We start from the raw sequence: 25,710 nt of genomic DNA on the forward strand, positions 1-25,710 counted from the left end.
ATTGGTGAGAAGGATGCAGCGTATATCTTGAATGAAGGGCCATTGACTAATGCAGAAGTAACTTAAGGTGTGCCCCTGGAAAGTGTGCTGGGACCCTTTGCTGTTCAAGTTGCATATTAATGACCTTGGAGACAGTAGTAACCTCGGAATTTTCACTGGCTGACAAAAGCTGCACAAATATTCAGTCAGACCTTGATAAGACTTCTAAGTGTTTCAAAAATTGGTAACATTTTTTAAATGTTCAAAGATGTAAAATTGTGCAATTCACACACTGAAAAAATGTACTGTCCTTTGACTGCAGCATCAACAAGTCACAGTGGGAATCAGTCAACTCATACAAATTCCTGGATGTAACAATTTGTTGATGACCACATAAGCTCAGTCGTTGGTAAAGCAGGTGGCACACTCAGGTTTTAATAGTAAATACTACAAAAATTAAATCAGTCTACAAAGGAAACTGCTTACAAATCACCTGTGCAACCCATTCTAGAATATTGCTCAACTGTGTGGGACCGATACAAGATAAGGACTAACAGGAGATACTGAAAGTATACAGAGAAGGGCAGCATGAATGGTCACAGGTTTTTTGACTGATGTGAGAGACTCACTGAAATACTAAAGAAAGTGAACTGTCAGACACTTCAAGATACACTCCTGGAAATGGAAAAAAGAACACATTGACACCGGTGTGTCAGACCCACCATACTTGCTCCGGACACTGCGAGAGGGCTGTACAAGCAATGATCACACGCACGGCACAGCGGACACACCAGGAACCGCGGTGTTGGCCGTCGAATGGCGCTAGCTGCGCAGCATTTGTGCACCGCCGCCGTCAGTGTCAGCCAGTTTGCCGTGGCATACGGAGCTCCATCGCAGTCTTTAACACTGGTAGCATGCCGCGATAGCGTGGACGTGAACCATATGTGCAGTTGACGGACTTTGAGCGAGGGCGTATAGTGGGCATGCGGGAGGCCGGGTGGGCGTACCGCCGAATTGCTCAACACGTGGGGCGTGAGGTCTCCACAGTACATCGATGTTGTCGCCAGTGGTCGGCGGAAGGTGCACGTGCCCGTCGACCTGGGACCGGACCGCAGCGACGCACGGATGCACGCCAAGACCGTAGGATCCTACGGAGTGCCGTAGGGGACCGCACCGCCACTTCCCAGCAAATTAGGGACACTGTTGCTCCTGGGGTATCGGCGAGGACCATTCGCAACCATCTCCATGAAGCTGGGCTACGGTCCCGCACACCGTTAGGCCGTCTTCCGCTCACGCCCCAACATCGTGCAGCCCGCCTCCAGTGGTGTCGCGACAGGCGTGAATGGAGGGACGAATGGAGACGTGTCGTCTTCAGCGATGAGAGTCGCTTCTGCCTTGGTGCCAATGATGGTCGTATGCGTGTTTGGCGCCGTGCAGGTGAGCGCCACAATCAGGACTGCATACGACCGAGGCACACAGGGCCAACACCCGGCATCATGGTGTGGGGAGCGATCTCCTACACTGGCCGTACACCACTGGTGATCGTCGAGGGGACACTGAATAGTGCACGGTACATCCAAACCGTCATCGAACCCATCGTTCTACCATTCCTAGACCGGCAAGGGAACTTGCTGTTCCAACAGGACAATGCACGTCCGCATGTATCCCGTGCCACCCAACGTGCTCTAGAAGGTGTAAGTCAACTACCCTGGCCAGCAAGATCTCCGGATCTGTCCCCCATTGAGCATGTTTGGGACTGGATGAAGCGTCGTCTCACGCAGTCTGCACGTCCAGCACGAACGCTGGTCCAACTGAGGCGCCAGGTGGAAATGGCATGGCAAGCCGTTCCACAGGACTACATCCAGCATCTCTACGATCGTCTCCATGGTAGAATAGCAGCCTGCATTGCTGCTAAAGGTGGATATACACTGTACTAGTGCCGACATTGTGCATGCTCTGTTGCCTGTATCTATGTGCCTGTGGTTCTGTCAGTGTGATCATGTGATGTATCTGACCCCAGGAATGTGTCAATAAAGTTTCCCCTTCCTGGGACAATGAATTCACGGTGTTCTTATTTCAATTTCCAGGAGTGTAGATGCAAACTATCCTGAAAAAGCCAACAGTAAAGGTACAATAACTGGCTTTAAAAGATAATTCCAGGAATACAGTACAACCCCATGAGTATCACTCCTGCAGATATCTTGAGGACAAGATTAGATTATTTACAGGATGCACAGAGGCATTTAAACAGTCATTCTTCCCACACTCCATATTTGAATGCAACAGGAAGATCTAATAAATCCTAAATGCGAAGTGCTGGAAATTGCATGGCAGTAACAATGCAGGAACAGTATGTGGGACTGGGAACTGGGATTTAGCCTGGGATTTGGCTAGGGATAACTATTTTTTATATTGATGCAGATGAAAGGAGCAAGGATCCATGGTGGTGGAAAAAATGCGAAAAATTGCATAAATAATGTAGAATTAGGCCGATAAATTTTGTTGCTTGGGTCATGGAATCCCCCCTAATGGCCTTACCATCAAACCACCCATCTCTGGCTGCCACCCCTCCTTCCACAATGACCTCCAATTGTTCAAATTCTGCCAATCCTAAGCCCTCACCAACATAGTCCTTCAAAACTATAGCAACCAATCCCGAATCTTCTTGCAGTACCTTCTCTCCATCAGCAAAATTCTCCTGCTGCGCAATCCCAAATTCCTGAAATCCATAACACACAATGAAACTCTTTTCCTGCAGGAACTTGAGCAACATGCACAATGCCACCACAAAAAGCTCTCCATCCTGCTCACTTCCTACTTCCGCCTTGGAGTACCACTGTCCATCACTTCTGCAACACACAACTGGCAAACACTGTCTCACAGACCTACTACACTTACCCCACCCTCCAAAACTCCCTCCCACCACCACAAAGAATCCAGAACTTAAACAGACCTGCAACACGGTCATGAACCTTTCCTCCAGAAGCCTTGTTGTTGTTGTTGTGGTCTTCAGTCCTGAGACTGGTTTTATGCAGCTCTCCATGCTACCCTATCCTGTGCAAGCTTCTTCATCTTCCAGCACTTACTGCAACCTACATCCTTCTGAATCTGCTTAGTGTATTCATCTCTTGGTCTCCCTCTACGATTTTTACCCTCCCTGCTGCCCTCCAATGCTAAATTTGTGATGCCTTGATGCCTCCGAATATGTCCTAACAACTGGTCCCTTCTTCGGGTCATGTTGTGCCACAAACTCCTCTTCTCTTCAATTCTATTCAATACCTCCTCACTAGTTATGTGATCTACCCATCTAATCTTCAGCATTCTTCTGTAGCACCACATTTCTAAAGCTTCTATTCTCTTCTTGTCCAAACTATTTATCGTCCATGTTTCACTTCCATACATGGCTACACTCCACACAAATACTTTCAGAAACGACTTCCTGACACTTAAATCTATACTCGATGTTAACAAATTTAGTAGCAAAACTCATCTAATACGTTAAGTGTCTCATTTCTTATCTAATTCCCTCAGCATCACCCGACTTAATTCGACTACATTCCATTATCCTCGTTTTGCTTTTGTTGATGTTCATCTTATATCCTCCTTTCCAGACAATGTCCATTCCGTTCAGCTACTCTTCCAGGTCCTTTGCTGTCTCTGACAGAATTGCAACGTCATCGGCAAACCTCAAAGCTTTTATTTCTTCTCCACAGATTTTAATACCTACTCAGAATTTTCCTCTTGTTTCCTTTACTGCTTGCTCAATATACAGATTGAATAACATCGGGGATAGGCTACAACCCTGTCTCACTTCCTTCCCAACGACTGCTTCCCTTTCATGTCACTCGACTCTTATAAATGCCATCTGGTTTCTGTACAAATTGTAAATAGCCTTTCGCTCCCTGTATTTTACCCCTGCCACCTATATAATTTGAAAGAGAGTATTCCAGTCAACATTGTCAAAAGCTTTCTCTAAATCTACAAATGCTAGAAACGTAGGTTTGCCTTTCCTTAATCTTTCTTCTAAGATAAGTCGTAAGGTCAGTATTGCCTCACGTGTTCCAACATTTCTACGGAATCCAAACTGATCTTCCCCGAGGTCAGCTTCTATCAGTTTTTCCATTCGTCTGTAAAGAATTCATGTTAGTATTTTGCAGCTGTGACTTATTAAACTGATAGTTCGGTAATTTTCACATCTGTCAACACCTGCTTTCTTAGGGATTGGGATTATTATATTCTTCTTGAAGTGTGAGGGTATATTTCCTGTCTCATACATCTTGCTCAGCAGATGGTAGAGATTTGTCAGGACTGGCTCTCCCAAGGCCGTCAGTAGTTATAATGGAATGTTGTCTACTCCAGGAGCCTTGTTTCGACTCAGGTCTTTCAGTGCTCTGTCAAACTCTTCACGCAGTATCGTATCTCCCATTTCATCTACATCCTCTTCCATTTCCATAATATTGTCCTCAAGTACATCGCCCTTGTATAGACCCTCTATATACTCCTTCCACCTTTCTGTCTCCCCTTCTTTGCCTAGAACTGGGTTTCCATCTGAGCTCTTGATATTCATACAAGTGGTTCTCTTCTCTCCAAAGGTCTCTCTAATTTCCTGTAGGCAGTATCTATCTTGCCCCTAGTGAGATAAGCCTCTACATCTTTACATTTGTCCTCTAGCCATCCCTGCCTAGCCATTTTGCACTTCCTGTCGATCTCATTTTTGTGACGCTTGTATTCCTTTTTGCCTGCTTCATTTTCAGCATTTTTATATTTTCTCCTTTCATCAATTAAATTCAATATTTCTTCTGTTACCCAAGGATTTCTACTAGCCCTTGTCTTTTTACTTACTTGATCCTCTGCTGCCTTCACTACTTCATCCATCAGAGCTACCCATTCTTCTTCTACTGTACTTCTTTCCCCCATTCCTGTCAATTGTTCCCTTATGCTCTCCCTGAAACTCTGTACAACCTCTGGTTTAGTCAGTTTATCCAGGTCCCATCTCCTTAAATTCCCACCTTTTTGCAGTTTCTTCAGTTTTAGTCTACAGTTCATAACCAATAGATCATGGTCAGAGTCCACATCTGCCCCTGGAAATGTCTTACAATTTGAAACCTGGTTCCTAAATCTCTGTCTTACTATTATATAATCTATCTGATACCTTCTAGTATCTCCAGGATTCTTCCACGTATACAACCTTCTTTTATGATTCTTGAACCAAGTGTTAGCATCGATTAAGCTATGCTCTGTGCAAAATTCTACCAGATGGCTTCCTCTTTCATTTCTTACCCCCAATCCATATTCACCTACTATATTTCCTTCTCTCCCTTTTCCTACTCTCGAATTCCAGTCACCCATGACTATTAAATTTTCGTCTCCCTTCACTACCCGAATAATTTCTTTTATCTCATCATACATTTCATCAATTTCTTCATCATCTTCAGAGCTAGTTGGCATATAAACTTGTACTACTGTAGTAGGCGTGGGCTTCGTGTCTATCTTGGCCACTATAATGCATTCACAATGCTGTTTGTAGTAGCTTACCCGCACTCCTATTTTTCTATTCATTATTAAACCTACTCCTGCATTCCCCCTATTTGATTTTGTATTATGAAGAAGCTTGCACAGGATAGAGCAGCATGGAGAGCTGCATCAAACCAGTCTCAGGACTGAAGACCACAGCAACAACAACAACAACAACAACAACCCTGTATTCACCTGACCAAAAGTCTTGTTCCTCCTGCCACCGAACTTCACTAATTCCCACTATATCTAACTTTAACCTATCCATTTCCCTTTTTAAATTTTCTAACCTACCTGCCCGATTAAGGGATCTGACATTCCATGCTCCGATCCGTAGAATGCCAGTTTTCTTTCTCCTGATAACAACGTCCTCTTGAGTAGTCCCCGCCCGGAGATCCGAATGGGGGACTATTTTACCTCCCGAATATTTTACCCAAGAGGACGCCATCATCATTTAACCATACAGTAAAGCTGCATGCCCGCAGGAAAAATTACGGCTGTAGTTTCCCCTTGCTTTCAGCCGTTTGCAGTACCAGCACAGCAAGGCCGTTTTGGTTAGTGTTACAAGGCCAGATCAGTGAATCATCCAGACTGTTGCCTCTGCAACTACTGAAAAGGCTGCTGCCCTCTTCAGGAACTGCACGTTTGTCTGGTCTCTCAACAGATACCCCTCCGTTGTGGTTGCACCTATGGTATGGCCATCTGTATCGCTGAGGCACGCAAGCCACCCCACCAACGGCAAGGTCCATGGTTCGGGGGGGGGGGGGGGGGGGGGGTAGGGTGTCTCGGTGGGGGGCAGAAGCCTTAGCCCCACAGAAATATCAGTCCTTTCCAAAGGCCTCACCTTTTGCCCCACTGTCAGATTCAATCATGCAGGACTTGTTAAAGACCATCTCTCCTTCTCATGGTCCCTACACTTTTTTGCCACCAACCAGACTCAACCAAAGACCAATATTGAACCTTGCCTAACTTACGGTAGTTCCCTGCTCCATTCAACTGTAATCTACCCCACTGCTCCTAAACCACCCTCTGTTAATTTTCCAGAATTTCTTAACCTCAAACCTTGCCTCACCATCATTCCCCAAATCACTCAACATGCAAACCAATCTTATATTTGCAGAAAGAACTGCAGTCTACCATCTAAAAACTGATCCCAACGTTATAGTCCTGCCTATGGACAAAGGCTACACCATTGTCGTTTTGAACCACAAGGATTACCTGGCGGAAGGAGCCTGCCAGCTGTCAGATACTTCCACCAACAAACCTTGTCACAGTAACCCCATTCCAGCAATCCAGAAGGATCTCCAGTCACTACTTAAATCCTTAGGCCCACCCCAGAAGCTCTCCCTGGAGTCCATCTGTCTACTCACACCTACCACTCCCCACACTCCCACCTTCTACATGCTTCCTAAAGTCCATAAACATAACCACCCAGGACACCCTATTGTGGCCGGTTACTGTGCCCCCACTGAGAGAATCTCTGCTCTCATAGACCAACACCTTCACCCTACTACTCAGAACCTACCCTCCTATATAAAAGATACCAATCATTTCCTCCATCGACTCTCCACAGTTCCTGACCTTTTACCACACAGTGCCCTGCTTGTCACTATTGATGCCACCTACCTGTATACTAACATTCCTAATGCCCAAGGCCTTACGGCCTTTGAACACTATCTTTACCAATGCCTGATGGATTCCAAACCAACAATGTCCTTTCTAGTCGTCATGACCAACTATATTCTCACCCACAATTATTTCTCTTTTGAAGGCATTACCTACACACAAATCCAGGGTACAGCTATGGGCACCCGCATGGCAACATCCTATGCCAACCTATTCATGGGCCATTTAGAGAAATCATTCCTAAAAACCCCCTAACCTGGTTCACATTCATTTATGACATCTTTGCTATCTGGACCACAGGTGAGGACACCCTATCCACATTCCTCCAGAACCTCGGCGAGGACACCCTATCCACATTCCTCCAGAACCTCAACAACTTCACCCCCATTCGCTTCACCTGGTCCTACTGAACCCAACAGGCCACCTTTCTAGATGCTGACCTAGACTTCAAAGATGGTTACATCAGTACCTCCATCCACATCAAACCTACGAACCACCAGTAATACCTCCACTCTGACAGCTGCCACCCATTTCATACCAAGAAGTCCTTCCCATACAGCCCAGTCAACCACGGTAGGCGCAGCTGTAGTGACGAGCAGTCCCTCTCGAACTATACCAAGGGTCTCACTGAAGACTTCACTGACCATAATTATCCTCCCAATTTTGTACAAAAACAAATCTCCCGTGCCTTATCCTTCCAGTCTCCCACCACCTCCCAAAGTCCCACCATCTGGCCACAGAGGAGCATTCCCCTCGTAACTCAACACCACCCAGGACTGGAGCAACTGAATTACATTCTCTGCCAGTGTCTCAATTACCTCTGGTGGTGCTCTGAAACGAGAAATGTCCTGCCCACTATCCTTCCCACCCCTCCTACAGTGGTATTCAGCCATCCATCGAACTGACACAATCTACTCGTCCATCCTTACGCAATCCCTGCTCCCAATCCCTTACCCCATGGCTCACACCTCTGTAATAGACCTAGATGCAAGACCTGTCCCATACATCCTCCCACCACCACCTACTCCAGTCCAGTCACTAACATCACCTATCCCATCAAAGGCATGGCTACCTGTGAAACCAGTCATGTGGTCTATAAGTTAAGCTACAAACTCTGTGCTGCATTCTGTGTAGGTTTGACAACCAACAAGCTGTCTGTCCGCATGAATGATCACTGACACTAAGGCCAAGAATCAAGTGGACCACCCTGTTGGTGAACGTGCTGCCAAACATGGTATCTTTCATTTCAATGACTGCTTTGCAGCCTGTGCCATATAGATCCTTCCCACCAACGAAAGCTTTTCTGAAATGCGCAGGTGGGAACTTTCCCTGCAATGCATCTTAACACTTCCAAAACCCACCTGGCCTCACTGTCACTGCACTCACCTATCCAGCCCCTTCCCTGTTCCCATTCCAGCACTACACAGCTGCCATTCCACCACCACATCCAGTCATTTTATTTCTCTCCTTTTCCGATACTTCCCCCCAGCCCTCTGTCTAACCTGCAGTACTTCATTGTCCACCACACAACCCCCACCATACTATACCTCCCCCTCGCTGCCCCAGCCTCCTCCTCACCCCCACCCAGTCACCACTCCCATCATGCACTGGTGCTGCTGCTCGCAATGTGGTTTCTGTTGCCTGAGACTGCAGTTGTGTGTGTGTGTGTGTGTGTGTGTGTGTGTATTGTTGACAAATGCCAATGGCCAAAAGCTTTAACTGTGAAAGTCTTTTTTTTTTTTTTTGTGCCTACTGCGGCTCAGCATCTCCGCTATATGGTGAGTAGCAACTTCTCTTCTCATAACATTGTTACATTCCATCCTGGATTTTCCTATACTTGCATCAGTTATTGTAGTGGACACAGTAGTTAAGGGCAGCCATCGTAGTCTAGCAGGTAGAACACTAGACTTCCCCAGCACCCCCAGATCCATTTAGCCTGCTCTAAAAATGAATACCACAAATATTTTCTGGGATTGAAAGCTGGTCAGGATGGGGTAACTGCCACCCCTATCTCTCTTTGTACTGTGGCCAGCAGACTACATTCCACTTGCAGTCATTAAAAGCTGGTCAGGATGGGGTGCCTGCCACCCCTACCTCTCCTTTTACTGTGGTCAACAGGCTACACTCCATCTGCACTCAGACCAAGTGTCCAGTCATTGGCTTGGACCTCAGACTTTATTTTTTATAAGAATTAAAAGGTAAAATTATGTACCCTTCTGGGCAGACTTTACCTTCTGCATACCACCATCTGCCAAAACCCCAATGTTGCGAGCAATAAAAGGGGTGTTACTTCTCACAATGTATACTATACAGTGAAACTGATACATGAATGTAATTTTCAAGAGAAGGTTAGAAATTCTTAAATAAGATGAACTTCATGAATAGTTAATACAAGTAAGTTTTCTTTGATTTTCATGTGATGTGATGTGTGCTGTTGAACATCCCATTTCCTATCAGCCTGTGTGTTATCTACTGGCTCAATTTCACAGTGTATGTTGGAGGTGACAGCAGAGGAGGGATGGTGAAACTGTGACAGACATACCCTTTCTGGAACATGTGTGATATAAAACATAACTGACTTATTCTTCAGAAAATCTTGCATTGACACAGTAATCCATTGGGAGGGGATATTTTATGGGTAACTGTTCTGGCATCTGTGTAGCTATAAGAATTTCCATGCTGGAGATGAACTGGATAGTGTGCATGTAAAAATGCTGCAACATTTCCATGCTTCATTTTTCATTTATTTACTCAGGTGCCCACACATTATTCGCCCACTTGAAATTTCACATAATGGACAGATAAGAATGGACAGTTCTCCAACTGATGTGGCACAAATTGTAGAGAATAAACATCTCTAATTTTTTGGGCAGAACATATTTCAATCTACATACGAAAAGTATCTGACTGATGGAATAATATAACAGGATAATCATTTGACAACGTATATAAAGCATTTGAAACTTGTTCTGTAGATATATACCCATAACATTTAGAAAGAGTTAACCCACTTTGCCAGGATTGGCACTAGTCACACTTTTCTTTGGAACTGTTAGAACGATGCACCATAGTTACACTTCGAGTTATTCACTGTGGCAGTGTTAGAGCTCAATAGCTTCAGCACTTTGGAAACTGTGCACAAAAGCATGTAGATATTCTATCAAGTTTAGAAGCAAAGTACAAGGCATAAAATGCAAGGCTAAAAAGGAATTATTTAGGAATAAAAGAAACAACTCACTGAAGGTAGAAGTGCTGCGTCTTCAACAGGTACACAAAGAAAAGGTACAGAGTTTTGCTTTGCTAGCTTTTGGAATGAAATTCCTTTTTCCAGCTTGTAGGAGAAACATGCACACACACACACACACACACACACACACACACACACACACACCTGCCTCCCTACTTTGTGCTCTGTCGACTGCCAGCTCTTTCCTGGCCCACAGTGAGGGCACTGGGATGAGGTGGGGATGCAGGATGAGGGACAGAGAGAGGTGAGAGGCAGGGACGGGGTTGGGGGAAGGCATCTAGCAGCTTGTGGGAGAGTGGGGAGCCATCTGTGGGCTAGCTAGGGGTGCTCCTAGGTGAAGGTGTCCGACAACTGGTGGAGGCCCTCTGCCAGGTAGTCACTCAGTTCACAGTGGTGGAACCTTTGTCTGCTGGGAGGGTTATCAGGTCTGCCAAAAGTGACCCCATCCCAGAAGTCCAACGAAATCTCCAATCCCTGCTAAAATCATTAGGTCCTTCCCATAACCTCTCCCCTCAATCCATCTCCCAAATCACCCCAACAACAGTCCACCCACTCACCTTCTCCATGTTCCAGAAAACCCACTAACCTGACAATCCTGGGCACTCTATTGTGGCTGATTACAGTGCCCATAACAAAAGAATCTCAGCCCTTGTTGACCAACATCTGCAACCAATTGGCCAAAACCTAGCCTCCCACATTAAAGATACCAGCCACTTTCTGGAACAGCTCTCCACTATCCCCACACCCGTACCTCCCAGGTTCCTACTGATCACTGTAGATGCAACCTCCTTATACACCAACATTCCTCATGCCCACGGCCTTTCTGCGATTGAACACTACCTCTCCCAAACACACCACTTCATTCCTCATACACCTTGCCAACTACATCATAACCCATACTTACTTCACCTTTGAAGGGAAGGTATACAAACAAATTCGTGGCACAGTCATGGGTGCCTGCATGGCACCCTCCTATGCCAACCTCTTCGTGGGCCACCTAGAGGACATATTCCTAGCTTCCTCAAACCCCAAACCCTGTCCTGGTTCATTCATGACACCTTTATCATCTCGACCCAAGGACAGGACACCTTATCTTCATTCCTCCACAATCTCAACACCTTCTCTCCAATCTACTTCATCTAGTCCTCCTCAAGCCATTGTGCCACCTTTCTGGATGTCGATCTCCTCCTCTCAGAAGGCTCCATCCGAACCTCGGACCACATCAAACCCACCAATACCAATAGTACCTGCACTTTTACAACTGCCACCTCTTCCAAACCAAAAAATCCCTCCCATACAGCTTGGCCTCATGAAGGCCTTCGCAGACTGGCAATACCATTCTGATCTAATATACAAACAGATCTCCCATGCCATATCCCCACATACACCCAATCCTCAGATCCATCACAAGAACCAACCACACAGAAGTGCGCCGTCCCCCTTCTGTCACCCAATACCACCTGGGACTGGATGACTGAACTGTGTCCTTCATCAGGGCTTTGATTATCTATCATCAGGCCCTGATATGAGGGGCATCCTACCCAAGGTACTTCCATTCCCTCACAAAATGGTGTTCCGCCACCCACCCAACGTCCACTACATCCTAGTCCATCCCTATGCAACTCCCATCCCCAATCACCTGCCACAGTGATCATACCCTTGTGCAAGACCTGCCAAATCCACCCACCCAGCACCTCCTGCTCCAGTCCTGTCACAGTCTTATCTTACCCAATCAGATGCCGGGTCACCTGTGAAAAAAGCCTTGTTATATACCAGTTCCACTGCAACCACTGCACAATATTTTACATTGGTATTACAACCAACCAGCTGTCAACCAAAATGAATGGCCTCCACCAAACTGTTGCCAAAAACAAGATGGACCAGCCAGTGGCATAACATGCAGCAAACACAACAGACAGGATTTCAATGGCTGCTTCACAACCTGTGCCATCTGGATCCTCCCTACTACCACCAGCTTCTATGAGCTGCACAGATGGAAGCTATCCTTACAGCACATCCTCAATCCTGTAACCTCCCAGGCCTAAACCTAAGGTAACTTGCTGTTCCCCATCCCCACATGATTTTGTGTGTGTGTGTGTGTGTGTGTGTGTGTGTGTGTGTATACAGACACCATCCCCTGGCCCAGTACCCTTTCCAATTCATGTCAGCTAGTTGTGTACTGCCACCTCATGCCCTACTCTGTGAAATCATGTGCCCAGCCATCTGCAGCATGGTCCCTCTATCTGCACCCCCGCTAGCCCACAGACAGCTCCTCACTCTCCCACAAGCTGCTAGAGGCTTCCCCCAACACCCTCCCTGCCTCCTGCCTCTCTCCATCCCTCACCACGCCCCACCTCACCTCACTACACTCACTGTGGACCAGGAAAGAGCTGGCAATCGACTGAGCACCAAAAGCTAGCAAAGCAAAGCTCTGTACTTTATGTTTGTGTACCTGTCGATGATGCAGCACATCTGCCTTCGGTGAGTCATCTCCTTTGTACCTAAATAATTCGTAATTCTCAACCAAAACTTTCTGTAAACTATTAAGACTAAAAAGGAAAAAGTTAAGATGACCAAGAAGATGTTATTGCTACAAACAGTCATGAGAGGAAATGTAAGAACTGCTATGTAACACTGTGGGATATGATTAAAAGATAACTAGATTTTTTTGAAGCTAAATACAGGACTCAGTGATGTCACCTGTGATTTGGGTTCCTTGGGGGAGAATCTTGGGAAAGAAGATAATGTAATGATGATAGGAGGCTGAGGCAACAATTTGGACTGAAACACCAATCATTCATTTACATCACTATGCTGCAATCTACATCCAAGTGCTTGGCAGAGTGTTCGCAGAACCATTTTTGAACTATTTCAATTAGCATGTGGGAAGAATGAAGAACTAGTTATTTCCTACAAGCTCCAGTTTCTCTCATTTTATTTCCATGGTTCTTTCTCCCTTAGTGTGTGGAAGTTGAAATTTTCTGCATTCAGAAAATTGGTGATTGAAATTTTGTGATAATATCTCACTGCAATGAAAAACATCTTTGATTTAATGAGTGCCATCCTAGTTCGCATCTCAGATTTTTGACATTCTCTCTCCTTTTTATGATAATAGAAAATGAGCTGCCTTCTTTGAATTTTTTTGATGTTCTCAGATCAGTCCTACCTGCTAAGGGATCCCATAGTGTGCAGGAATACTCTAGCAGAGGATGGACAAGTGTTGTGTAGGTGGTCTGTTTATAAATTTGTTGCACCATGTAAGTGTTCTGTAAATAAAACACAGCCTTTGGTGCACCTTCCCCACAACATTTTCTATGTGATGGTCCCAACTTAAGTTGTTTATAATTGTAACCCCTGCATATTTAGTTGAATCAACAACCTTTAAATTAGTATTGTTTATTGTGTAACAGAAATTTAAGCAATGCTGCAATTCAGCAGTATCAATGTGGAAGACCTTGCCTTTTTTATTCTTCGGGGTAAACTGCTCCTTTTTGGCTATAGCATATAATGTAATTTGTACTGATCTTCTGACAACTTTACTAAATGGTAAATTACTGCATCATCTGCAAACAATTTAAAGAGGGCTGTTCACATTGTCTCCCAAATTATTTATACACATTAAAAACAGCAGAGAGCATACAATAATTTCTTGGGGAATTATAGATATCACTTCTGTTGCACTCTCTGATTTCCTTTGTGCCATGAAATTAAAAATTCAGCTGCACAACTGAGACAATGCTCCATAGGTGTGGGGTAGTGGAGATGAAGAACAATAGGATTACTGGTGTCTTACACAGGGATACGATCCCTGTGGCAAGAGGTTAAGATCAGTTTGCATAGGGACGAACCAACATGTCGTGTAGGAGGGGTGGGAAAGATCACAGGTAGGATATCCCTCATTTCCAGGCATGATCTTAGAGAGTCAAAAATCTGGTGAAGGACATAGTTCAGTTGCTCTCCAGTCCTGTGCTGACTAAGTTTGAGGAGTTGTGCCTCTCTGTGAAGGCCTTTGAGACCTTCAGCATACTAAGCAAGGGGATCTTCATCACTATAGGTATGCCATTCCCAGGTGGCCGTGGTGTAAGGAACTCGTTTTTTGGTGTGAAAGGAGTGACAGCTGTGAAAATGCAGGTACTGTTGGTTGTTAGTATGCTCAATATTGACAAAGATATACGTAGAACCATCACAGAGGTGGAGATCAACATCAAGGAAGTGGCCATGTTGGGTTCGAAAGGACCACACAAAACGGGTGGGAGAGGAAGTGTTGAGGTTGTGGAGAGATCAGGATAGGGTGTCTATGCCCTGAGTCCAGTTCATGAACACATCATCAGTGTATCTGGACCAGACAAGAGATTTTGGGATGGTAGGCATGTTTCCTCTAAATGGCCCATAAATAAGTTAGCATTGGAGGGTGGTATGTAGGTGCCCATGGCTCTGCCACAGATTTGTTTGCATACCTTCCCCTCAAAGAAGTAAATTTGTGGTATGGAATCAGGTGATGGGTTTCGTGTCGGAAGCTTGTTGAGAGAGGTAGTGTTCAATAGCAGCAAGGCCACAGGTCTGAGGGGTGTTGTACACGAAGATAGCAATAACACTGATAAGCAGGGACCTCCAGCTGATTGTATCTCTGATATGAGAGGCTACACTGCAGGCAATCAGTTGGAGATGTTGATCGATGAGAGAGGGAATACTTTCAGCGGAATTGCAGCAACCAGCTACAATAGGGTTTCTAGGACTTTGAAAAGCAGGTGTGTCAAGGTCATTGGGTTGAAGAGGGAGACTGATTCATAGGAGAGTTTCTGTAATGTGCCTAAGGATTTAAATAGGGATTGAAGGTTAAGATGGACTGGGATGGGATCACTATGTAGGTGGAGGAGTCAAACGGTTGATAGTATCCTTCTGTCAGGTAATCACTGAGGTTTGTTGCAGTGTTGGAGTCTTTGTGTGCAGGAAGGATATTCAATCTGGGTCTGTTTTGAAGTTGCAATTGCTGTCCTTTCTTCTTTTGAGAGGTTTTCTTGGGAAGTACCCTGAGGATGGGTGGTGAAGCAAAGATGGATATAAGGAAGGTGACCAGGGGGTGTTTGCAGTGAGATAGTTATGGCTGGAAGGCGGTATGAACTGGGAGAGGCACGGTTCAAGGTTGGGATCAAGTTGGCTTTGTTTGGAGGGACTGATAACAATGAAGTGTTAACACTGTAGTTCAAAATAACACTGCATGACAGACCTATACAAACTGTCATCTCATCATTGCAATGAGTCTGTGAAATTGATAATTAAGTGGTTGCAAAAGTGTATATTTCTAATGGCATGACACAAAAATTACATTGTCTGTCATATCCCAGCAGAACAAGAAGATAATTTACAATTGTAGTATTTTTACCTCGTAATTTATGGTTCTCTCATTTTTTATGGTAATTATAACACAAATAGTGAACACAAAGAGAAAGAATTATGTAATCATAGTGAGCATAATACTTCAAAATTTTTTTTATACATTAAATCTGTTGTAGCTCACAACAAACAACTTCCTTTTCTCTAAGAAACTTCAAATTTGGTTCAAAATGGTTCAAATGGCTCTGAGCACTATGGGACTTAACATCTGAGGTCATCAGTCCCCTAGAACTTAGAACTACTTAAACCTAACTGACCTAAGGACATTACACACATCCAAGCCCAAGGCAGGATTCAAACCTGCGACCGTAGCAGTCGTGCGGTTCTGGACTGAAGCACCTAGAACCGCTCAGCCACCGCAGCAGGTAAACTTCAAACTTGAAAAAAAAAAAAATTATAAAAACTGAACAATGACGTTCTTTAGATTGTGAAAATTACAACAATTACTTAAAGCATTACAAGGAATCAGTGGGAGTCATAATAACAAGTACCAGTATCTAAAAGTATCTTGAGGAACTAGCAACTGCAGATCATCTGGCTTATTTTCGGTAACATTTTTACTTCTGTCTCTTGCATATTTCATAGATCTCCCGAATGACTGTTACACTGAAATATATCCAAATTGGCATTCACTTTAAATACCAAGATGTTCCCTTCAATAGCCTTTTTATCAGCTTCTTTCCATGTTATTTTGCATGAGGTCAGCACTGAATATTTATTATGTGTTAACAGTTTCTCACCTCCACTTATTTAGTCTGTTACTTTTTTGTTTTTGTTTCCCTGTACCTTTTTCTTCTTAGTTTTCTCATTTCCAATATTCTTCAAATCAACACAACACGATAACATACTTGCCTATCAGCATCTGGGCCATGAATCTCCTGAAAGAGCTTCATAATGTCCAAATACAAAGTATTAGAGAGAGTTGTGACATTTCATAGACTTTTAATGTAATGCTGTTTTGCAGCCAGATGTAGGTGTGTATCCCCTGGCCGTGCACTGAAGTGGCCCAATGACATAATGCATTAAACAATCTGCTAGCTTGAAGCCAGCACCTGGCAGTCTTCCAAATTCTTTCTTCGTAGCTCCATAAGGCAGCAGCTTAGGCTTATTTATCCACTTGTATCCCCTCAACTCTTGGATCATACATGCTGAGTTGTTCAGATCCTGCTTTTGCCAGTGTACCATAGGCAGAGGGTGCCATCACTGCTCTACACCATGAAAATCAAAATACCTTACACGACTCAATAACTCCAATTGCCTCTCCACACAACAAACTCAGTTTCTCTATCATGGAAGTAATTCTTTTAATGTGATTGTTTGATGAACAAATGAACTTATGTATTGTCTATAGTTGTTCTTACCACAAAAGTCTTACCCCATAACATTTTATAGTTGTCTTCTGAATCATGTTGATCCCAGCAATTACAGCACTCTTCTATATTAGCATCCAGTGTACTTGTGTTTTTATTTTTATTTTTTTTTTTTTAATTTTTTTTTTTTTTTTTTAGTATGAAGTTATCTATTTTAACATCCAAAATGTCACCTTCATCTGTGTTCTTCCACCTGAAAGATTGTCCACAACCTAAGATGTACTGCAAATCCAGATCCCTTCTCTTGCACAGTATTCAGTATCATAGCTCTTCAAACAGAGCATAAAAAATAATGGCATAAACAATAAACAGAGCAACAACCTAATATGCTTTAAAACAGCACATATTCATCAAATGTGATTGGGAGAAGGAGCAGCTTTTTGATGAGTCTAACGTGTTACACTTGGGTATGGGCTAAAGGCGAGGCCTTTAGATACGACCAAAATTTCAGTAGGATTGAGGTTTTGGTGCAAAGGTTGACAACAGTGTTCAGTGTTTTGTATTTGTCTGAATTGTAGATTTTGTGGTATGTTGCTCACACTTTGCTCACAGCTTTCATCCACATCATGTGTCACGTAACTTGTAGCATTACAGGAGATGCATAGAGTTTTGATGCCTAATGTAACATCAGCCAATAGGTTCTTTCTTCAAAGAATTCTCTTTGTCAGTGAATCTACCTTTACAAATCTTCATAAGCTGAATGTAAAAAATATGCATTATTGGGCCACCGAAGTGGGCTGAACATTAGAGGCTGTGGAGCGTTAATGTTTGGTGCAACTAATTGGAGACTACATGATTGGTCCTTCTTCATTGAAGAAACCCTAATGGGTAAAATATATGCACAATTTCCTACCAGAGTGCTACTGGCTTTCCTAGATTAAGTACCATTTGAAATAAATTGATGAGTGATGGGTGCCTGACTAAATACTTGCTTGTTGCTAGGAAATCACTCACACAGCTCTTTCCTCGGCAATAGACAGGACATGAAGGTGGTGTTAGTTAGCTTGCACATTCATCTCAAATGACACCACTGGACTTTATTTTCTGGGGTAAACTCAAAGATAACATCTATTTAGACTTTGAAAAACCCAAGAGATTTAATACATGTACAATGATATTGAAGGAATTCATTCAGTCTCTTAGTGCAGTGGAGGGTGGGCATTTCAAAGACTTGATGAATAAAAGGAATTTTAAGAATATGTTTATGATCACGTGATTTAGTGATTTGCTTTGTGTTATTATTGCTGACACAATTTTGCAATGGAAGTATTTATCCTGACGTTAAACGTATGTCACAAAGTTATTATTTTACAGTTTGCGCTCTTCAATTCCCTGTTTTACAAATCCATTAAATGTTTGATGTACACCTTTCTTTCAAGACTCTGGAAAAACAAGAGCAGAACAGTTACCATAATTAACTGGTGAAGCACCCTTAAATGCGATGTCCTTTGTCTTCCAGTGTCAGTCAAACAACATGTTGCCAAGCGTGATTAGTATCCATTTGAAATTCCACTTTTCTCCACTATTCCAGTTTTATAAGTAAAACACTCTGAGCTATGTTAAGCTGGAGTGCAACATCAGCCTACTTTACCAGCTCCATCTAACAACACGAACTTCAGCATAAGCCAACAACTGGTTTTCAAGACAGATAAATCCTAAGTCCTAAATATTGTAATTTCTCTGAAACTACAATTTAGATTTTCAAGAGTAAAATGCCATTGGTTTCATATCATTTTAGAACAACACTAACAGTAGAAATTACAATAGTTTAATTTGAAAAAGTGAAGGTGATTCATAATCTCTGTAACAAATGTCACAGTGAGAGAGACTGTAAGTCATTTAGTGAGGACCTTTCACCCTCACATATGAAGTGAGCAGTTTTGCTGAATAACTCTTTTTTTTTGTTTACATTTTACCAAAAATCTTCCATCATAACAGAAACATCTAAACAGGTTATATCTGGAAAATCTAATGCAAAAATAAATCTTCAAGATTTTTTTCTTTTCTTCTTCTTTACATACCGACGTGAAATATTCACTGAAGTATCTTAAGTTTTGTTGCTATAGTATGGTCCTTCTTTTTAGGTGGTGGAGGGCCATTACATTTTGGTGTATGTTCAAACTATCTGCATGACATCGGCAAAGATGATGAAATATATGCATACGTAAGGAGGTGAGTATTACATGAAAAAGTGTGTGAATGACAAACAACAGTTATATTTTTTGTTTCCAAATTAAATTTTCAAGAACATTCACTTACTTTTAAAACTAATGTAAGTGTATCAGTGTGATCTGAGAACAGACTGAAATTAAAATTGGCTACATGACGACTACAAGAGCAGTTCTCTACCACTGACCCCCATTTGTAAGTCCATAACGCATGTACCAGAGCCCCTGGGAGCATTTGAGAAATTATGTAATAAAACATCAGAGAGATGAGGCTATTACTGATAAATGAGATAATCAGCACTTAACCTTTTAGAAAGTGTAACTCCAGTCTGACAATACATATAAAGGTAGTATTACTAACTTTAAAAACCTCAAGTTCCTCTTTCAGAGCATAAATGAAGAAATATTTTGGTTGTGGAAGTGTGAGGAGGGGGACATGTTGCTACATTGAGTTATCTGCAGTTTATTAATACTTACAATGGTTATTAATGACTTACCTGTTTAATGCCCATTTTATCACATTCATGATACAGGAACTGTCAAACTACAAGACAGTATAAAATTTTACATATTTACATTCATGAACAAAATGTAGGCACATTCAAATATTAATTAAGAGGAGTATATAAGTAAAAAAGGTTTAGTTTCGTCTTGTAATACTAGAAACAGATGATTGTAAATTTCTGAGCGGAGAGATTAAGAGTCAGTTAAAAGTCAGAACCTACATTTTTCAGCAATATTCCAAATATTTATTAATATGGTAGAAGCTGTAGGTTGTTAGTATATCTTTAGTTATCTTTTAAATAAATTTATGTTTGGTATTCTTTGATCTTATTTCTCAATGCACTGAAGAGAATTCTGGTTTATATAATACACTGTCCTGACATGCCGATTTTGTGTGTGAGTATGGAAGTACTCCCTATTCCTTCTTGCATAACTGTGGACCTCACTGTACACAGTTGGAAACTCTTGATGAGTCTCAATGGAACACACAGATGGTGGGTCATGACTTTTAATTCTTTAAGAATACTGCTGCTTGATTCTCTGTGCACAACCGCTTTTAATAATTTTACAGCATTCTTCTGAAGTTTAAATAACTGTTTTACAAATGTGTATTTCCCAGAATAGTATCACATCTTAGTAGAGTGCACATGTAGGTCTAACAAGCACTTAACACTGTTTCAGAATTGCAACAGTCTGAGTGTTCTTGATATGCTGTAACACTTGTTTAACTTTTTCCACATGTTTTTCCCCTCTTAAGTGTTCACCCACCCATAATCCTAAAAAAAAAAAAAATTATCTGTTTCTTTCACTGAATTTGGCTGTTCTCTAATGTAATCTGTATGTTGGTTCTAGTGTGATTTCTGATATGGTTGAAGTTCATCTATACAGTTTTCTTGCCATTAGCAACTAGATAGGTATGCTTAAAACATTTTTTTGCTTTTCTACTCATTTGTCAGTTTTCTGCTCCCATTCATAATCATTCTTTTCTTCCATGAAGAAGCTGGTATCATCTACAAATAATACAGTATCTGCTGTTGGAAACTGTTATGGTAGGACATTAATAAAAACCAAGAATAACAATAGGGCCAATACTGAATCCTGGGACACCCCATAATAAACTTTTTTGTGTTCAGTGGTATACATAACTTTCCTGACAAATTTCCACTCTTCATTTCCTTCCAGATAAATATCACTTGAACCAGTCACAGGAAACACAACTGACATCATAATTATATAGCTCTAAAAGTACGAGACAATTATTTAATTTAGTTCATTATCCTCTATAGCTCTGAAAGCAAGTGTATGGAATTGTAAGTGAGCTGCTCCCATTGACTTGGCTTCTCTGAAGGCAGTATGTACATTAACAAGAAGTCTAGTAATCTATCTTACATTATATATCTAAAAACAAAGATGATGTAACTTACCAAACGAAAGCATTGGCATGTTGATAGACACACAAACAAACACACACACACAAAATTCAAGCTTTCACAACCAAGGGTTGCTTCATCAGGAAAGAGGGAAGGAGAGGGAAAGACGAAAGGATGTGGGTTTTAAGGGAGAGGGTAAGGAGTCATTCCAATCCCAGGAGCGGAAAGACTTACCTTAGGGGGAAAAAAGGACAGGTATACACACACACACACACACACACACACACACACACACACACACACATATCCATCCGCACATATACAGACACAAGCAGACATTTGTAAAGGCAAAGAGTTTCGGCAGAGATGTCAGTCGAGGCGGAAGTACAGAGGCAAAGATATTGTTGAATGACAGATGAGGTGTGAGTGGCAGCAACTTGAAATTAGTGGAGGTTGAGGCCTGGTGGGTAACGGGAAGAGAGGATATACTGAAGGGCAAGTTCCCATCTCTGGGGTTCTGACAGGTTGGTGTTAGTGGGAAGTATCCAGATAACCCGGACAGTGTAACACTGTGCCAAGATGTGCTGGCCATGCACCAAGGCATGTTTAGCCACAGGGTGATCCTCATTACCAACAAACACTGTCTGCCTGTGTCCATTCATGCGAATGGACAGTTTGTTGCTGGTCATTCCCACATAGAAAGCTTCACAGTGTAGGCAGGTCAGTTGGTAAATTACGTGGGTGCTTTCACACGTGGCTCTGCCTTTGACCGTGTACACCTTCCGCGTTACAGGACTGGAGTAGGTGGTGGTGGGAGGATGCATGGGACAGGTTTTACACCGGGGGCAGTTACAAGGGTAGGAGGAAGCCTTCTTGGTTACCCAGGCCTGCCAACCCAAAGTTTGGTACAGATTTATTGATGACATCTTCATGATCTGGACTCAAGTGAAGAAGAACTCCAGACTTTCCTCTCCAACATCAACTCCTTTGGTTCCATCAGATTCACCTGGTCCTACTCCAAATCCCATGCCACTTTCCTTGACGTTGACCTCCATCTGTCCAATGGCCAGCTTCACACATCCGTCCACATCAAACCCACCAACAAGCAACAGTACCTCCATTATTACAGCTGCCACCCATTCCACATCAAACGGTCCCTTTCCTACAGCCTAGGTCTTTGTGGCAAACGAATCTGCTCCAGTCCGGAATCCCTGAACCATTACACCAACAACCTGAAAACAGCTTTCACATCCTGCAACTACCCTCCCGACCTGGTACAGAAGCAAATTACCAGAGCCACTTCCTCATCCCCTCAAACCCAGAACCTCCCACAGAAGAACCCCAAAAGTGCCCCACTTGTGACAGGATACTTTCCGGGACTGGATCAGACTCTGAATGTGGCTCTCCAGCAGGGATAAGACTTCCTCAAATCCTGCCCTGAAATGAGATCCATCCTTCATGAAATCCTCCCCACTCCACCAAGACTGTCTTTCCGCCGTCCACCTAACCTTCGTAACCTCTTGGTTCATCTCTATGAAATCCCCAAACCACCTTCCCTACCCTCTGGCTCCTACCCTTGTAACTGCCTCCGGTGTAAAACCTGTCCCATGCATCCTCCCACCACCACCTACTCCAGTCCTGTAGCCCGGAAGGTGTACACGATCAAAGGCAGAGCCACATGTGAAAGCACCCACGTGATTTACCAACTGACCTGCCCACACTGTGAAGCTTTCTATGTGGGAATGACCAGCAACAAACTGTCCATTCGCATGAATGGACACAGGCAGACAGTGTTTGTTGGTAATGAGGATCACCCTGTGGCTAAACATGCCTTGGTGCATGGCCAGCACATCTTGGCACAGTATTACACTGTCCGGGTTATCTGGATACTTCCCACTAACACCAACCTGTCAGAACCCCAGAGATGGGAACTTGCCCTTCAGTATATCCTCTCTTCCCGTTACCCACCAGGCCTCAACCTCCACTAATTTCAAGTTGCTGCCACTCACACCTCATCTGTCATTCAACAATATCTTTGCCTCTGTACTTCCACCTCGACTGACATCTCTGCCCAAACTCTTTGCCTTTACAAATGTCTGCTTGTGTCTGTATATGTGCGGATGGATATGGGTGTGTGTGTGCGAGTGTAAACCTGTCCTTTTTCCCCCTAAGGTAAGTCTTTCCGCTCCCGGGATTGGAATGACTCCTTACCCTCTCCCTTAAAACCCACATCCTTTCGTCTTTCCCTCTCCTTCCCTCTTTCCTGATGAAGCAACCGTTGGTTGCGAAAGCTTGAATTTTGTGTGTGTGTTTGTTTGTTTGTGTGTCTATCAACATGCCAATGCTTTCGTTTGGTAAGTTACATCATCTTTGTTTTTAGATATATTTTTCCCACATGGTATGTTTCCCTTTATTATATTCATATCATACATTATACTTTCACTTATTTTTGAAACTACAGATAATACTGACAGCAGTCAGAATTTTCTAATGTCACATTTGTGACCACTTTTATAAACTGATGTTACTGCTTATAGCTTAAGTTTACTTCCAGAAACTTCTGTTGCAACGGAGTCATTGATTAGGTTAATAATTAATTAGAGAGTTTTATCAGCATTGTATTAAATAATTTTGTTTGAGATACCATCCAATCCACAGATGATTTTTCCTCTTTACTTACTGATCGCTCTTTGTACTTCTCTCGGTATTACTAGATATAAGCACACTGTTCGTTCGTTTACTGGAATTCCTACCTTTGTGTTTGGATTATATTTACTTGTTATCAGAACTTGAGCTACATTAATATAACGATTAGCTACTAGAAGTGACCATCAATGATTTTACTTCTGTGTTTTAAGATTTTTTACACACACACACACACACACACACACACACACAAACAATTTTTAAAACGAGATTCCAAAATCTGTCTTACCTTCATATAGAGAGATGAGACCCGGAGAAGTTGAAAGAACCACAGGCTACGGAGAGTCTGGGGGGAAGCATTATGCAATGACTGACTAAAACAGGAGAAAGGAGGAATACAGTAGAAGACAAACGAGTTTATTTGTGGGATGAAATAGTGAAGGCACCAGTGGATGTAATAGGCAAAAAGACAAAGCCTAGTAGATCTCCTTAGATAACACAGGAGATACTTAATTTAACTGATGAAATGAGAAAATATAGAAGTACAACACATGAAGCAGCTGAAAGGGAATACAAACATCCAAAAAAATGAGATTGACAAATTCTGCAAAATGGCTAAGCAGAAATGGCTAGAGGAAAAATATAAGAATTTAAAAGCATGTTTCATCATCATCATCATCATTTAAGACTGATTATGCCTTTCAGCATTCAGTCTGGAGCATAGTCCCCCTTATAAAATTCCTCCATGATCCCCTATTCAGTGCTAACACTGGTGCCTTTTCTGATGTTAAGCTTATTACTTCAAAATCATTCTTAACTGAATCCAGGTACCTTCTCCTTGGTCTGCCCCGATTCCTCCTATCCTCTACTGCTGAACCCATGAGTCTCTTGGGTAACCTTGCTTCTCCAATACGTGTAACATGACCCCACCATCTAAGCCTGTTCGCCCTGACTGCTGCATCTATAGAGTTCATTCACAGTTTTTCTTTGATTTCTTCATTGTGGACACCCTCCTGCCATTGTTCCCATCTACTAGTACCTGCAATCATCCTAGCTACTTTCATATCCGTAACCTCAACCTTGTTGATAAGGTAACCTGAATCCACCTAGCTTTCACTCCCATACAACAAAGTTGGTCAAAAGATTGAACGGTGCACAGATAACTTAGTCTTGGTACTGACTTCTTTCTTGCAGAAGAGAGTAGATCGTAGCTGAGCACTCACTGCATTAGCTTTGCTACACCTCGCTTCCAGTTCTTTCACTATGTTGCCATCCTGTGAGAGTATGCATCCTAAGTACTTGAAAGCATCCACCTGTTCTAGCTTTGTTCCTCCTATTTGGCATTCAATCCGTTTATATCTCTTTCCCACTGACATTACTTTCATTTTGGAGATGCTAATCTTCATACCACAGTCCTTACATTTCTGATCTAGCTCTGAAATATTACTTTGCAAACTTTCAATCGAATCTGCCATCACAACTAAGCCATCGGCATATGCAAGACTGCTTATTTTGTGTTCACGTATCTTAATCTCACCAAGCCAGTCTATTGTTTTCAACATATGATCCATAAATAATACGAACAACAGTGGAGACAGGTTGCAGCCTTGTCTTACCCCTGAAACTACTCTGAACCATGAACTCAATTTACCGTCAACTCTAACTGCTGCCTGACTATCCATGTAAAGACCTTTAATTGCTTGCAAAAGTTTGCCTCCTATCCCATAATCTCGTAGAACAGACAATAACTTCCTCCTAGGAACCCGGTCATATGCCTTTTCTAGATCTATAAAGCATAGATACAGTTCCCTGTTCCACTCATAGCACTTCTCCATTATTTGCCATAAGCTAAAGATCTGGTCCTGACAACCTCTAAGAGGCCTAAACCCACA

At 42.7% G+C, this 25,710-nt stretch overlaps 1 protein-coding gene across 1 annotated transcript in view; it reads left to right on the top strand.

Annotated features, from left to right (window-relative positions):
* LOC124613031 (nitric oxide synthase, salivary gland-like) overlaps window positions 1–25,710 on the top strand; it is a 159,237-nt gene that overhangs the window by 91,993 nt on the left and 41,534 nt on the right. Inside the window, 1 exon segment of the mRNA XM_047141599.1 lies at window positions 19,215–19,302. Within this exon segment, the coding sequence (XP_046997555.1) occupies window positions 19,215–19,302 (88 nt within the window).

Source organism: Schistocerca americana, chromosome 4 (assembly GCF_021461395.2).
Source record: "Schistocerca americana isolate TAMUIC-IGC-003095 chromosome 4, iqSchAmer2.1, whole genome shotgun sequence".
NCBI classification, from domain to species: Eukaryota; Metazoa; Arthropoda; class Insecta; order Orthoptera; family Acrididae; genus Schistocerca; species Schistocerca americana.